General features: G+C 38.3%; 1 protein-coding gene across 2 annotated transcripts in view; it reads left to right on the top strand.

Moving 5' to 3' along the window:
- The window catches only part of ITPR3 (inositol 1,4,5-trisphosphate receptor type 3), a 356,707-nt gene that overhangs the window by 64,992 nt on the left and 273,906 nt on the right, over positions 1–17,809 (top strand). For both annotated transcript variants that reach the window (XM_075264237.1, XM_075264236.1), the window contains exons 9-13: positions 2,956–3,051; positions 13,238–13,306; positions 14,117–14,259; positions 15,659–15,758; positions 17,160–17,320. In XM_075264237.1, the coding sequence (XP_075120338.1) occupies positions 2,956–3,051; positions 13,238–13,306; positions 14,117–14,259; positions 15,659–15,758; positions 17,160–17,320 (569 nt within the window). The remainder of the gene's footprint in view (positions 1–2,955; positions 3,052–13,237; positions 13,307–14,116; positions 14,260–15,658; positions 15,759–17,159; positions 17,321–17,809) is intronic.

The raw sequence follows: 17,809 nt of genomic DNA, 5'->3' as shown, positions 1-17,809 counted from the left end.
GTCATTGCTTTTCCAGTTAGCCCTACCAGCATCCATCCATTGCATCTGTTTACCCCCCCTCCAACATATATATGTGCGATCGATCTATCGATAGATAGAAAAATGTTCATGTGGATCTATATACATATTTAACTGTATATCTGGGTGTATATAGTTACCAATATATTTGTATGTATATATAGTATCTAAAAACATAGATGTATATTTCTATATATTTGCGTAAAAGCTGACCCGAATATAAGCCGAGGCCCCTAATTTTACCACAAAATACTTAGAAAAATTATTGACTCGAGTATAAGCCGAGGGGGGGAAAGCCACCATTGCAGATAAAAAGTCTGGTAATGTGCATTGCAGCTTAGTAACTCCATGTGCCTCATAGTAATAGCAGTTAACCCCATCATGTCCCTCACATTAATCCCCTCTGTGCCTCACGTAAGAGTTACTGATATGTGGGACATATGGAGGTAATAATTAGGTATCTTAATAATTAAGGTCCCTATTAGTACCCCCATGTGTCTCACATATCAGTAACCCTTATATGGGGCACACAGGGGTGAATATGAGGGACATGATGGGGTTAACTGCTATTAATGTGAGGCACATGGAGTTACTGAAACTACCGTATATACTCGAGTATAAGCCGACCTGAATATTAACCGAGGCCCCTAATTTTACCACAAAAAACTGGGAAAATTTATTGACTCGAGTATAAGCTGAGGGGGGGGGGGGGGGGAATGCAGCAGCTACTGGAAAATTTCAAAAATTAAAATGGCCAGAATTTTTGGGTGCAGTAGATGCTGGGTGCTGGGGAAGGGGAGTGGGTGTTTTGGTTGTCTGTCTGCCCCTTCCCTGAGCTTGAGGACTGGGTTTTTCCCCTCACTTGGAACACAGCCTGGCTGAATATAGGGTATCTGCAGTGCTCCTATTAACCCCTGCCTGACGGAATAGGAGCACTGCAGATACCCTATATTAAGTAGACCGGGCACTTTCAGACACAGGGATACCTAATGTGTATGTGTTTCACATTAATTTTCTACTTTGAGGGCAGGTTCACACCAGCACCTGATCTCCGTTATGCAGGATTCCGTTTTCTGCCTGAGAAACTGGGCAGGAGATGGCAGTTTTCAAACCCACTCATGGGTTTGAAAAGTGTCCACCAGTGAGCGTCTTCTGCTCTCTGCGTCAAAACCGTTTTTTTTTAACCAAACACAAAGTTGGACATGCAGGACTTTGTGTCTGGTAAAAAAACCCAAAAAACGGTTTCGCCGCGTTGAGCAGAAGACGCTCACGGCTCTCACTGGCGGACAGTGAATGTTGGTTTCTGTCTTCTGCTGACAGAAGATGGAAACCTGCATAACGGAGATTGGGTGTTGGTGTGAACCCACCCTTATATGTATTCTAGGGAAAGGAGTGATTTAGAACTTTTATTTATTTTATTTCTTTACTATATTTTTTTAAAGCTTTTTTTTTTCACTATTTTATCACTATTTTTCACTATTTATTAAGTGTATTGCCGTCTATGGGAGATTCTATACATTACTATTGCGGATGGTCATAGTAGGGGCCAGCCTGCAGCTTTAAAGGTATGGGGCCAGTGGGGACTGGCCCCAAGACTAATTTTAAATTTTTATTTTTATTTTTTTTGGGGGGGGGGACACATCTCTTTAAGGCATCTTCGCTATAACTTTGATCACTCATCTCTGATCGCAGGCATGAGCTCCGGCATTACCGCTGTAAGAGTTACAGCGGAGATGCCGGTCGCTATGGCAGCAGAGTGGCGCCATTATAGTTACAGACCCGGCATCCGGACCCGGCATACAGACACTGGGGCTGGTGCCGGGGCCCGCAGCATTGCCACACTCCTGCAGCTGCAGGAAACCAGCGGCGGCAGGAGCTTGGCGATGCTATTCATTTCAAACTGCACAAGTACTTACGGTACTTCTGCTAGCAGGCCAGGAATACAGATACACACTGGGTGCGGCCACGTCACCTGGCATGTGATGGAACGTGTGTGTGTGGGGGTCTGGAGAGCAAGGGAGCAGAGGCTGCATTCTAGGCTTGCTAGCAGAAGTACCGTAAGTACTTCTGCAGTTTGAAATCTATGAGCATATGCATTAACCTATAAGTACATGCTGGGTGCAATCTTCTGTATATTATATTATGCTGCGCAGCCGCCTCCCGTCATTGTGCTAAAATACTCGAGTATAAGCCGAGGCGGACTTTTTCAGCACAAAAACTGCTGAAAAACTCAGCTTATACTCGAGTATATACGGTATATAGACTGTGAATTTTTGTAAAGAACTGTGGGATATGTTGGTGCTATACAAATAACCCTAGATCCATACAGGCAGAGAAACATGTTGCTTGTCACCTTTACTCTTTTTATGCATTTTTGTGCACTATGCTGCCAGCCTGTCAGTGTCCACAAAATCCTCCCCCCATTCACGGAGGAATGCCCATGCAAGAGAGCCTGGGGAGAGGCTTGAAGAGACAAAAAAAAAAAAAAATGTGTTTGTGTGTTTGTCCCTACTGCTGCCTTAGGCCCCATTCATACAGTGGCATTCATTTGTGAACAAATGCTGCTTATCATCAGCAATGACATCACATTCATGGTGGGCATGGCAAACATTAAAGTCGTGTGTACAATTGACACAATATGATCAGGACCAGTAAGCAAGTTATTGTAACGGGATGTGTTGCACATAAAGTTCTACAAAAGATTAGGAAATGTTTATGTAATCTCTCTTAGAAAAATCCGTAAAAAAAAAAAAAGTGTTGGAAAACTAGGAGTATAGGCTGCTAAAGTAAAAAAAAGGTTGTTTTTTTCCATCTCTCACTCCCCCCCCCCCACCAGATAAATACAAAAAAAATAAATATATTGCATGTCTGTAATGCATGTTCCTACCAGGATTTTTGATGTCTTACAGTTTTTTTCTTATTGTTTTTTTATTGCAGGTTGTACATCATGATCCTTGTAGAGGGGGTGCTGGTCACTGGAACAGTTTATATAGATTTAAACATCTTGCAACTGGGAATTACCTTGCTGCAGAGGTGGGTTTGAAGTATTGCACTATAGTGATGCTTGTTGTGTTATGTCTGTAACTACAAGGTGATTGTTTTTAGGTAAAATGGATTGTGCTTGTACCTAAATTTTTAATGTAACAGTAAGAAGCATGGAGCCTGCATACATAAAACTATGAAAGTGTGAGGTCATCTAGTGTACTGCCACCCACTTCACTTACATATGGGTGATTACCTCTTTTTGAATTGTTTTCTAACAATGTTGCAGCAATTTTAGCAATTGTTTCTTTAGGTTGTGGAACATTTTTCTCTAGAATTGCCATATCTATGAGGAAATATATCAATGTGGTATGTTCTGTTTTCTGCAAGCTATGTCGGTAACTGTGTGTTTGTGTGTGGAAATGAAAGCCCGAGGCCCTGGGCTTAGAGTTTATACATGTTCTGTTTTACAATAATGAGTTTCAGTTTACAACTAGCTGATTTCATGAGATAATCCTCAGGTTTGGGCTTTTTTTCCTTTCACTGAATGTGTTAAACTCCTATAGGCTAAGGTCCCATGTAGCGAAATGCAGCAAAAAATCTGCTGTGGAAAGAGAGGCAGCAGAAGATTCTCTTCTTTCATATGATACTAAGCTTGGATTGTTATCTAAATTATTCCAGAGATATCGCTGAATGAAAACACAGTCGGATTAGGATTTTTATATCATGTATATTTTGTGCATATAAATATCCTAATCCCGACTGTGTTTTCAACCAGAGATATCTCTGGAAATAATTTAGATGGCACTGCAACCTTACTGTCATGTACGTTTCATAAGGCGTTGATATAACTTTGAAGTTTTCTCTACGTGTTACACAGCCCTGTACTCCTGTATATAGTAATATTCTCTGAGAGGCAGGAACAGCTCTCAATACAGAAACAAGGGAAAGAGTGAAAAAATGCAGGATTTCATAGAAAGGAGACAAAATTTGTTAATAAAGTATATTACAAAATGTGTCTATGACACAAATACTGCCAGAAAATCAAAAGTTGTCCGCACGTTTAGTTACAAGTTAAGGAAAGGTGTGTCTCAGTTTATAGGGATTCATTGTGTGATAAGAGACATGAAAAAACATGTTTTCCCAAAGTTTCAGTAGAGTCATGTAAAAGGTGTTAAAGGTGTGTTTATGTACAATCTTCAGATGCCTATTTCAATTAGTCTGGAGTTGCATAAAATGCCAGAATGTCAGACGTTTTCACATAGATGGAACAATTATAATAAAAAAAAAAATCTAATAACTATGTGTACATAGTAAATAATATATTATACATACATTACACTACAAATATACATAATACATTATATGCACCTTATGTTGTGGGCTTACTACATTTGTAGAAATATCATTCACTAACCTGCTACTGTACATTAGACTTTGCAATGTCTAGCCTGCTGGGACTACTTCCCATTCATCCCCAGTCTAAAGCTTTAATTATGGGTTACTGTTTTGGTGTCCATTCACATGGAGTAAACACATGCTTATTTTGGCAAAATACACGTGTAAAGAATACACATGTAAAAATAAGACTCCCATTGACTTCAATCACATTTTACACGTGTATTTTGACGTGTGTTTTGACATGTATTTTGACGTGTTTTTTTACACGTGTAAAAAATGTAATTGAAGTCAATGGGAATCTTATTTTTGCATGTGTATTTTTTACACATGTATTTTGTCAAAATGAGCACACGTTTACTCCGTGTGAATGGACCCTTGTTGGTCGGTATTTTCTAGGGCTGTGGAGTCGATAGGCCAAAGCACCGACTCCGACACTTCTATTTTTTTACAGCCCAAAAGTGACTTTTGCTCTTTCATAAATGGTTAACAACCAGCAGTCAACTCCCAACTCTATGGCTCCAACTCCACAGTCCTGGTATTTTCCATCAGTGATGGTACGCCAAAATCAAAAGTGAAGCGTAATGGAAAGGTTTGCACCTGTTCTGTGTTTTTGAACCGCTGGTTTTAGTACACAGTCACTAATGCAAAACTGAGCAAAAGGCTGATGTATGAGTAACCCCTTGTTCACATCTGCGTTTGTATTCCATTCAGGGGAGTCCGCATGGGGACCTCCCCCGTACGGATTACCAAACGTATTTGCAAGTGTTGTGCAGTGAAAGTACATGGATCCCTATAAACAATAATGGGGTCCATGTGCTCGCTGCCAGATCTCCACAGGGAACATTCGGACAGGTAGTTCACAATCTACTTTCCTCTCTGCATGATTCGTGCGGGCAGTGCGCAGCAAACACACGAACCTCATTATAGTCTATGGGGTCTGTGTGCTTTCACTGCACGCCTCTTGCAAATGCATTCGGGAGTCCGTTCGGGGGGGTCCCCATGCGGACTCCCCGAACGGATTAATAAACCCAGATGTGAACAAGGGGTAAGGCCTTAGGGGGGATTCCTGTCCGCAGTTGCTTAATTGATATAAAACACCCTCACCCTTTACTGCATTTAGGACAAAGAACGGTACAGTACAGCTGCTGAAGTACATCCTTTATAAAGAAAGAGGGAGTTGTACATTTCAGTCAGTGGTTAAGGATGTTTCTATAAAAGCCACCTGTGGCTACTCCTACAAGAAGCTATAAGTAGGATATACACTCACCGGCCACTTTATTAGGTACACCATGCTAGTAACGGGTTGGACCCCCTTTTGCCTTCAGAACTGCCTCAATTCTTCGTGGCATAGATTCAACAAGGTGCTGGAAGCATTCCTCAGAGATTTTGGTCCATATTGACATGATGGCATCACACAGTTGGCGCAGATTTGTCGGCTGCACATCCATGATGCGAATCTCCCTTTCTACCACATCCCAAAGATGCTCTATTGGATTGAGATCTGGTGACTGTGGAGGCCATTGGAGTACAGTGAACTCATTGTCATGTTCAAGAAACCAGTCTGAGATGATTCCAGCTTTATGACATGGCGCATTATCCTGCTGAAAGTAGCCATCAGATGTTGGGTACATTGTGGTCATAAAGGGATGGACATGGTCAGCAACAATACTCAGGTAGGCTTTGGCGTTGCAACGATGCTCAATTGGTACCAAGGGGCCCAAAGAGTGCCAAGAAAATATTCCCCGCACCATGACACCACCACCACCAGCCTGAACCGTTGATACAAGGCAGGATGGATCCATGCTTTCATGTTGTTGACGCCAAATTCTGACCCTACCATCCGAATGTCGCAGCAGAAATCGAGACTCATTAGACCAGGCAACGTTTTTCCAATCTTCAATTGTCCAATTTCGATGAGCTTGTGCAAATTGTAGCCTCAGTTTCCTGTTCTTAGCTGAAAGGAGTGGCACCCGGTGTGGTCTTCTGCTGCTGTAGCCCATCTGCCTCAAAGTTCGACGTACCGTGCGTTCAGAGATGCTCTTCTGGCTACCTTGGTTGTAACGGGTGGCTATTTGAGTCACTGTTGCCTTTCTATCAGCTCGAACCAGTCTGGCCATTCTCCTCTGACCTCTGGCATCAACAACGCATTTCCGCCCACAGAACTGCCGCTCACTGGATGTTTTTTCTTTTTCGGACCATTCTCTGTAAACCCTAGAGATGGTTGTGCGTGAAAATCCCAGTAGATCAGCAGTTTCTGAAATACTCAGACCAGCCCTTCTGGCACCAACAACCATGCCACGTTCAAAGGCACTCAAATCACCTTTCTTCCCCATACTGATGCTCGGTTTGAACTGCAGGAGATTGTCTTGACCATGTCTACATGCCTAAATGCACTGAGTTGCCGCCATGTGATTGGCTGATTAGAAATTAAGTGTTAACGAGCAGTTGGACAGGTGTACCTAATAAAGTGGCCGGTGAGTGTATGTATTTTTTGAATGTGAGTTTTGTGCAAATATTATGCACAGACATGATAGAAATGTTTATTTAACATATATAGTAACTAAAAAAAATTAAAGACTAAAATAATTTATAGCATGAATTAAAAAGGATGATTCCCCTGTAAAACTTTTGGTCTGCAAACCAGAAATTTGATTCAAGCCATTTTTTATATGTTAAGATGAAAGGATTTTATCATACTTCCTTTGTATGAAACCTTCAAAAGTCTGTGTGGGCTGTTAAACTGGTTTGCGCAAAGTGTACTTTATATGGTACTCTGGATTATACTATATAGGTATTCAGTAGGGTACATTGCCTATATGTTCTCAACATAAAAAAACCCATACTGCATTATATTTTTTTATACTGCATATCTGTATTTATATTGCAATTGCTTATACTGCAGCTCTGGTAAGTGGATACATTAATTTACCTATTTTATTGTCGCGAGTAGTGTTGACAATTGAAATTTTACTAAACTGTACACATTCCGGCTATGACTAGTTTCAAGGCTTAATAGTTTTGAAGTGTGGGGGAAAAAAACCCCTAAAAAATACCAGTTCAATATATTGATAGCAAAGTTGGATTAAAGTCTATGATTTATTCTATTCTGAAGCGATTTAATGCCCTCCTTCTAAAATGATGTTACCTGTAATAATGTACATGTATACATGTCTCTGTCACAGTCCATAATTAATCAAAAAGCAAAATGCAGACTAAACAAGTCATATATCCATGCTGAGAAGCACTTACATAGGAATGGCAATGTGAACAAGTGTGGACAAGTAGAAAGAAAGAAATAGAAGCTGACAGCTCTGTGGGGACTTTTGGGAACAATGAGGTTTATGTCCAGAGTTGGTAAGGAGTGTTTTGCTTTTCAATACTAAGCAGTTTGATGGTACAATGGTATACAAGGGAATCAACTATAGGCTGCATTGACATTAGGTAAATTTACTGTAAATATCAGAGATGTGAGGAAACTTAGAGGTTTGTGAAAGATTTCCTTAGACAGGGTTCTGCTAGGCCAGAGTCTTGTAGCGTGACAGACATGATTAAGAGAAAATATAAAGGTGAAATCCTTTATTTGAACAATAGGTGGTTTAGCAAATACTTAGTTATTTACAGACTTTGACTTCCGTAAATTATTTGTGGAATGCGTATTGTACGTCTTGGGATTGTTCCAACCTTATGAAGAACTCTGTTTACAAGAGAGTTTTCAATTTACCCTCTAAATTTTTTTTATATAAAAAAGATATTTTAACTCTACTGAAAAATTGGTAAAAGTAACTACAAAATAACTGCAGAATCTTACTTTATACATCCAATAGCACACTCTGTAATAAAATCTTCGTTGTTCTCCCTCCCCGCAGAGCTACTAGTAGCCAAAAGTTTTGTCCCTCTCAAACCTAGTAAGGCCTTTTCACATTACAGTAATGGTTTCTGTTTCACGCATATGCCAGGAAAAGCTTCCACTCTGTTAGAGGCTTGCAATAAATCACACTGTAGGTGCAGGTGCATGTATCAATAGGATACATTGCCTATATGGTCCCAACATAAAAAACAAAACAAAAAACATTATACTTTTTTATACTGCATACCATTGTATGTAGTCTACTACTCTATACCATACCTATTTTTTATTTCTTGCTTTTTTTTGGGCAGCATACAGGCCTGTTGAAGAACAAAGACCCTTTAGACATGTTTACTGTAAGCTTTTCCTGGTGCACATGCTAATCGGACGACATTAACATAATCTGAACAGAGTCTACCTCTGATAGACACAAAAGTGAAATAGTGTCTCGCTGCATTTCCATCACAATTTTTCGTAATAACAGGCCATCAAGAGTGTCCATGGGGAAGTTGAAATGTATACCTTTTCATATAAAAAGAGGAGCAATATACAAAATTAATACATGTCTATTGCCTCTTGTCTGGTGTTCCTAGATTTAAGAATACAAGTTCTGGGAAATGTTTACAAAACTGTATCATTAAAAAGATATATGTAAAAGGCGAGATTACTTTCCCCACTGATATCATGGTCTAAAATATCTTTAGGGTAGGTTCACACTACCGTTATTAATGTTTATTTCTGTCAGCCATCATAGTTACAGACATTAATGGTAAAAGTGCAACAAACACACAAAAAATGGGATATGCAGGTGCATGTTGCTGTGACTGCAATACAAATGTGAGCACAACAAGTTGCAGCTGCACTCTGCAGTAAGAGCGTTACTGCAAATACCTACTGTGTATTAAAATTTTGAAAAATTAGGTTCTTGTTTTTTGTACAGTTTGATCTAACTGTATTTAAGCCCATCTGCAAACAACAAGGTGACCTCATTAGATGGGTTCCTACTTTAAAATGACTTTGCTCTTGTAGCCTTGGCCTTGCACGATTAAAGGGCAAGTGTATTTCACTCATATTATGCCAAACATACACCACAAACTGTGGCCGCTGAATGAATAGAGGAGAAATACACATGTCCAGTGGCTGAAATACACTTATGTACCATAGCATACAAGCTCATGGGTGACATATACCAGTGAATCAAACAGTGGCAAACATCAAAAGTATCCATCAGATCTACAAGTCAAGAAGTTGTCCCAATGTATACCTGTGTCATACTCTGTAAAAATAGCAAACAAGAGATATATCCAACCAAAAAACATAAGGACTGGTATAAATAATACAAATGCAAAGTGTACTACAAAGGAATGTGTAAATATAGAATAACATTAATTAAATATAACATTACTGAAAAGTCATAAACTGTGCCATGCTGATTATCTGAGGCCAAGGACATAAGATGTGAGTCATTTTACTGTAGTGTTGTCAAATGGACCTAAATACAGTTTTATCAAATGTAAAAAAAACAAGAACTTCATTTTACTGTATTTTTATATACAGAAAGTATAAGCATATGCTTATAATGCTCTTGGTGCTAGCAGAGTGCTGTTGCAACTTGTGTTCGTATTAAGGTTAGTAAAGTGAATAAGGCAGACAGAGCCCCATCTGTCTGGTATCCATCTGCATCCACTTCCATGTAAAAAAAAACATTACAGAACTTTTCCTCTGTCATATTCTTTACGTTTTTGAGAGAAGAAAAAGTCATGCATGCAGGAGTTTTTCGTCTGTTATAAAAGTAAACCAACATAACAGAATAATGCTTCCATCGTGCTTTTTGTATTAGTGGGGGCTCCATTTGCATCTGTCAGTCTACTACTGTTAATGTTCATTACCCTCATCCTATGATGGATGAGAGCAATGGACGTTTATTGACACAAAGCGAACACCTAGCGCTTTACGCATAAAAATGTATACAAATTGCTCCCAAAAAGATAAGAATGCCTAGTGTGAACCCTGCCTAACAGATATTCTGCAACCAAAGAAGCAATTAGTCTGATCGGAAATAATTTAATTTGGTACTAGAAAGACTGAGAGCAAGAAAAGATTTCTTAAAAGTCTAAAAAAGACTTTGTCCTTGGCACAGTATAACTGTTCAGTGTTTCTCTGGCAACTGCAAGTAGTTGTTGACAGCATTGACAAAGTTGACAGCATTGTTAAAGTTGGCTCACATGGAAAGGAAGTGATGCTTTTCTCTTTGTTCAACTGGCATAAAATTAGACATAGTAGAGGATAAAATATTCCTTATCAAACTTAAGTTGTGAGCGGAGCACAGTTTTTTTTAATGATTTTTAGTAATGTTACATATAATTCATGTTATTCTATATTGACATATTCCTTTGCAGTACACTTTGCATTTGCATTATGTATACCAGCCCTTCTGTTTCTTGGTTGGATATATCTCTTGTGTGCTATATTTACAGTATATGATACAGGTATACAATGGGACAATTTCTTGACTTGATCTGATGGATGCTTTTGATGTTTGCCACTGTTTAAGCATTCGCTGTTATATGTCACCCATGAGTTTGTACGCTATGATACATAAGAGTGATTAGTAGAGATGAGCGAGTAGTGAAATTTTCAAGATTCAATATTCGTTACTGTGGTCCGATCTTAGACTCCGCATCGTCACAAACGAGCCTCTGGCAGAACCAGTGTTGATTGGCCGAATTCTGTACACTGTATAGCATTTGGCCAATCAACGCTGGTCAATGCATTCCTATGAGAAAAAGTCAACTCCCGCATAACTGCAAGCTGCCAGCTCTCCCGACTAGCAAAGACGAGCCTGCTGCAGAACCAGCGTTGATTGCCCGAATGCTATACAGTTTATAGCATTTGGGCAATCAACGCTGGTTCTGAATCGAATCTTTACTGCGAATAGCGAGTAGTATTCGATCGAGTACGAGTATTTCGAATACCATAGTATTCTATTGAATACCTACTCGATCGAATACTACTCGCTCATCTCTAGTGATTAATCTTTTTCTTGTTGAATATACTGTTTATTAATGAGTATTAAGGTATGTAGTTGATATCATCAGGCTTATTGTCTAGTATGGCAAAAACGCCAAATATAAGACTATTGTTCCCTTTGGCATATTTAAATGACTACCCAGGACTATAATTCTGAGGTTGATGTCCTCATTTCAGGCCAGTTACATGAAGTTCATTGGTAGTTCATAAGTAGTTTTTATCTCCACCACTAAGAGACTCAGGATATGATTTCCTTCCTGCTGCTATTGTAGAGGAGGGGCTTCTCTCTGGTCTCCAGAGGCTGTGCTGTCTGTGTGTGTGTCAGCATGCTGTTTCCGTACATAGTGCCACTATACAATAGTAGTAGGTAATAGAGACAGTAGAACTTCAGCATGCACATCAGTGGCTATTTACTAGCTGTAATACAGCTATGATTATTGCTATCCTGTGTTTTAGATATGAATGCATGTATTTCAGCTAAAAACCCATCCTCACTGTTAAATACAGTACAAAAAAAACAGGCGAGACCCTATCACATTCATTATACTATCTTCAAAGTCATCATTATTAGTTAGCCATTAAAAAGGTATCAACTACTGAAGACTATCAAGTTTTTTGTTTTTTTAATATTTCCTACCCACTGGCTAACACGGTATGAGAACAAACATTTTCCTTATACTATCTTCCTAAGAGTAAAAGTAGTAAGTCCACTACAAACTTATCACTCTCGTCCACAAAGCTCTCCATGGTGCTGTACTTCCCTATATATCCTCCCTCATCTCTGTCTATCACCCAAACTGTGTTTTCATTTCAGGCAATGACTTAAGACTAATATCTTCTATTAACAGAACCTCGCACTTTCCTATCCAAGGCTTCTCCTATGTTGCACTACTTCTCTGGAATGCTCTACCATAGACAGTCAGATCAGCTCACAACTTCTAAGGTTTCAAGCACATCCTAAAGACACAGACTCTTCAGGCAGGCCTATCACAATTCTTAATCTAAATCATTCTGCAGTTAGGCTCCCTTAAACTAACTCTCCTCTGTTCATGCCCTCTCATTATCCCTTAGGATATGATGCCTTATCAAATTAACCTTGTATGCCCAGGAACTTTGGATTGCGCATAAGAGAATATTGGTGATGGCTCATAACTTTATTTATTTTGTAATTAAAATAACTTCTATCCTAAAATGGCTACTCCACTGTATAAGCAATGTTACCTCCTACGCTGCCCCTGCTACCTCTTGTGTCACTCCCTCTACCCCATAGATTGTAAGTTCTTGGGAGCAGGGTTCTCATCCCTATAGTGTGAATTGATATTAGGGAACAGTACAGTACAGCTCAAATCTACACACTCCCCTAGCTGGCATAATTTGATTTTCTGGAGCACAAAGTGTAAAATATGGTATATTTGGATTGAATATTGTTATACAGTAACACTTAACAGAGGACCAATGATTATTCCAATTTATTAAGAGGTGTATGCTTCTTCATAAATTAGATACAATCAGTCCAGTGCACAAGATAACCCTAATACACATATATAACCTCAGCACTCAATCCTAAACTTTACCTCATAACTTTAACCCTTACCTCATTACGCTAACCCTCGTGGTTGGGGCTATGATGTGTGGATTAGGTCTATGAACTGACGAGTAGGACTATGGTTATGAAGTGTTATGATTGTGAAATGTAAATAAGGCTTAGGAAATGTCTTTTATAGATATATATAGATATATATATATATATATATATATATATATATATATATATATAAAATATATATGCATAGTTAGTCAAAGTTATAAGTTATATAGCTTAATATACTTATTAAAAACATATATTATACCTCCATTGTGACAGTTCTTAACTTGTTTTTTCTCTCTTTTATTCATTACAATGTGCTCAAATTAATTTATTTAATTAATTCATTATTATTTTTGTTTTCCATTTTCTAGGAAAATCCTACCTATAAAGGAGATGCGCCAGAGAATAAGTCTGGCTCTTCTTATGCAGTAACATCACCTGTAAGTATTGTTTATGCACAAATGGTTCTTTTACATTCACGTTTAATAATAGTATAAAACAGTTTAGGTAAAAGCAACTTGACCCTGAAATGTGCTGTATAAGCTAAAAATATATTACAATGCTTGTCAAGAAGAAATATAATGTAATTCAGTCTTAACAATCTATGACATGAAGAAGAAGCTGCCATATGGGATAGTGGAGGATGCAGACACTTGGAGAATGTTATATAATACATTGTCCTATTACTCACAAGAACAAAACCTACATTCCTGAAATAGCATATCTAGTCCATCTCCGTGGCGAGAATAGGTTAATCTACACCTAGCAAGCTAATGGCCAATGCTACAGTTTCCTTTTTTTCAGTTTGCTTGTGCTTATTTTACCAAGGAGCACTCTGTAATGTTGCTGATGTATTAAAAAATAAATAGGGTCACAAAACTTCCCTGGAGTGTTATTTAGTGTCTCAGTATTATAAAAGTGACTTTTTGTACTGTCTGTTATTTATGCACCCTTTTTCTCTCCTATAATAGTCAACATGTTCTTCTATTATTAATACATTCCTTAGTATTTCACATCCTCCTTGTGTAGTTTTAATGTATCTCTGTTGTTTCTTATTTATTATAGTGCATCAGTTACATTCCAGGCTCTCTGCCTTCTTTTCCCTGGGTCTTCCTGAATTATTTAACACAACCTTTCCATAAATTCAACTTTTCTCAGTACAGTTATCTTTCTTTCTCTTGGTTTTTCCTTCTTCATCTCTCAATTTTCAGCCTCTGCCATCTCTCCATTGACCACCGATCTTCTCTCAGGTAGTGAACAGTCGTCCCAATCGCAGGAATGCAGGGGAGAAGATTAAGTATCGCCTTGTTGCTGTACCACATGGGAATGATATTGCTTCACTCTTTGAACTAGATCCTACTACCCTACAGAAGACAGATTCATTTGTTCCCAGGTAACTCCAATATGATTATGTATAAAGACAATGTTCAATCTGCCCTGCTTTTCCTTGTAGTATTGCCTCTCAGGGTTTGTGCTTGCTGTAATAGATTATTTGGATTCAGCTTTTTATTACCCTGTACTGCAACTACTTGGCTACTGTTCCAATAACCTTACAGTAAAATAGAACTTCCTACCATTACTCCTGAGCATTCTTCTTTGAAGATACAGGTCATGGTCTCTTTTTCCAGTCTCTTTTATTCCTGGTAATAAGAACATCCTGAACCTTTGTGAAACTTTTGATGTAGTTTCTATCCTTTTTAGTAGACTGTGAATGTTAACTACCAAGTCCTCTCTTTATTAAGAATTAGATATGCAAAGTATTGTATTTATGTCCCTGTTGTTAAATAATAAACTGCATAAAATATAATGTATATTCTATGTAAGGTGTATCTGCTATCTGTAAGAAGCCTCTTCCCTTCCCCTTGCTGTCAGGAGACGCTTAACATGACTAGTACTGATGGACATATTATAGTAGCAGAAAGTGGGAAACCCATATAGCAAGCGCTGGGACTCTAAAGCAAATCTCTTCTTCCCTGACACAGTTTTCTGCTCTCTCTTTTAATCAGATAAAACATTTAACCTCTTGCTGACAACTCAAAGCTTTTTTAGTATACTATTATGCAGAATATTTGCCATTTCAGACTCTTTGCTCTGACCTGACACTGCAATGAAGTATTCAGTTCACAGTCCATTGATTTACTAAGCAGCATGCTCAGTCTGCTTAATATAACATCTTCAGAGGTCCTTAGAGTGTCAGAGAAAAACGGGAAAGAGAAATATCTGTTTCAGTTTCATTTTACAGCATGAAATCTTGTTCTGGTTAAAATCATCCTATTTTCCTCCCTACTGTTCAATTTACGCTGAATAAACTAGATATCATCCAATCAGATGTTTCTATAAGTACAAATCTTGTATGGTTAGGATATCTGTGCATCTTGCAGTACCTAAGAGCCTGAGACTAAGGTATAATCCATGTACAATTTTAAAAAATTAGTGACGGTCAGTCACAGTAAGAAATATGTCTAACTACAGCTAAACCGTTGCATATTTCATATTCAATAGTCATGAAATGTTTTAGAACAGTAGTCTCTGTGGTAAATGTTCAATCTCATCCGACTCCTTTGGTTGTAGCTCCACAGCTTGCAGTAAAGGTAATCTTCAGTAGTCCAAAACTAGATGAAGGTGGTCTACCAAGTCATATTAAACACTGTAAATGTTTTATACCATTTGTAAAAGAGTGTGTCTTATTCTTTACCCATATAATCCTAACAGAGGATGCGTTTTCGAGACTTAACATTAATGGAAGTCTTCCATACAACAGTCTAACCTTCATGCTTGTTGTCTATTGTTAGAAACTCATTTGTTAGGCTACGACATCTGTGTACCAACACGTGGATACAGAGTACCAATGTCCCTATAGATGTTGATGAAGAACGACCAATACGACTCATGGTAAATGCACATGGAGTATAAAGGGGTTATCCTACAAATTAATATAGTTTTTTTTTTTTTTTTACTCTGTATAGATTTATTTTTTTGGTAAACTGCTGGTCTCTCTTTTTTTACTTTTTTTTTTTTTTTTTTTAAATTCAATCGCTAGTGTTAGCTTAGTCCCACTGGTTCCAGTTTTCATTTATGCAAATTTCCAGACATTGCTAGCTGCATAGCTCAATTCATCAACTATTTAAGGAGCTTTCCAGTGTCATATTAAACTCTTTTATGTGATACATTTGTAGCCCAATGCCAGCTGTTTGTATGCTGTTTAAAAACCCCTTAAATTACATTTGTAGTGCATATTATTGCATATATACCAGTTTCCTGCTCCGGATGGCGCTATTGTTAAAATTAAGAGTAATGCTACAAATAATCTCAGTGTTGCACTAGCATTACCCTGCCCATATACAATCAACTGATAGCTTTCTCAGTCTTTTCCTCCATACACATGCAGGCTTAGCTAGTCTATATGTTTTGTTAAAGGGGAGAGCCCTTGTCAGATAGCTCTGGTGGTGATTTAAATCCAAATGCCTGCCTTCTATCTCTCCCTTCAGCTGTTGTTAGAGAAGAGTCTGGAGAATCTCATAACACAGAAATTAGATAGTTGGCCCATCCCACAAACATACTTCTAATGTGTTTTAACAGCTTTAGTGTTGAAACCAGTTTCCATTTCCAATATTTCATCACATTTCTTTCAATTTTAAATTATCGTACTGAACAGGTAAAAAATGATGATAGTTACAGGAATTTTTTCCACAAACATAATTCAAAAAAGCCCAAAAGCCGGGTAGCCGCAACTCAAAGCCAGTGCACTGCACTGGCATCCAGACTCGCACTCCGCTCCAGATTAGGCCCAATGAATAGGCCTAGTCCGGAGGATGGTGTGTCTTCAGGCCGAATCGTGAGGCGAAATGGCCTGAAGAATGAGCACCTCACTTCTTTTTCCGGGAGTCGTAACAAACTGGCTCCTAGAAAAAACTCCTCAGCAGCTCCCATTGATTTTAGTGGGAGCAGGAAAGAAAATCCGCAGAGAAAATCTCAGCAAAAACACAATAACAAACACTGCGGAAAAAAACATGCTGCGTTTTTCCCCCTCAGAGTTTATTAGTTGCATTTCACTATGTGGGACTTAGCTACATAGGTTAATATAAACAAAAAGTACACTTTTTATGGGAAAATGTATGCTATAGTGTAGTATACAAACTTTACATTGGCGTACTTTTTTTTTTTTTTTTATAAATGTTGGGGAGTCAGAGAACATTGACTGATAAAAACTGAGAACATAGAAACGGTTCTTTAGTTGTTAATCACACTGGGTTAACTTGCCTTTACTATTTTGTTTGTTGTGCATCTATATAGCTTGGTACTTGTCCCACTAAAGAAGATAAAGAGGCCTTTGCCATTGTATCTGTACCTGTATCTGAAATTCGTGACCTGGATTTTGCTAATGATGCCAGTTCAATGCTGGCCAATTTTGTGGAACGTTTAAATGAAGGATTCATCAGCCAGAATGACCGCAGGTAGGGATCGGCATTCACAATGAATCAGCTTTTAAGAGTCACACCTTGGTTTCTTTTGCAACTGCCACATATTTGATTAGATTTTGATTGATTTTATATTAGTATTCTAAAGATAACGTTCTATGCGTAAACCTTTTTTAGAAATATTAAAAGCTATTTATGAGCAAATACCTTCTTTGTTTTGTCAATGACCACATAAGAGGCTGCTGGAACAGCTGATCTGTGCAGGGTCCAGATGACGGACAGTCACAGAATAAATACTGATGGTTTATCCCGTGGATAGTGACTCATGCACAGTGTTATGCATTATTAAAAATTGCTATAGAATGTAGCTTACCTAAGATTAGAATAAGGTATGTAAGATGTATTTTTCATTGGTTTTCTCACTTTACACAACATTTCTAGCTTTTGTTTTTTCCTGAGGTCAGCTCCAGATGGGATAGACACTAGCTGCACACTGATCAAGTCTGTAATTTCTTTCAATAATAA

Source organism: Leptodactylus fuscus, chromosome 2 (genome assembly GCF_031893055.1).
Source record: "Leptodactylus fuscus isolate aLepFus1 chromosome 2, aLepFus1.hap2, whole genome shotgun sequence".
NCBI lineage: Eukaryota > Metazoa > Chordata > Amphibia > Anura > Leptodactylidae > Leptodactylus > Leptodactylus fuscus.
Note: the sequence above shows the minus strand (reverse complement) of the source record. Positions and strands in the feature narration are given on the sequence as shown.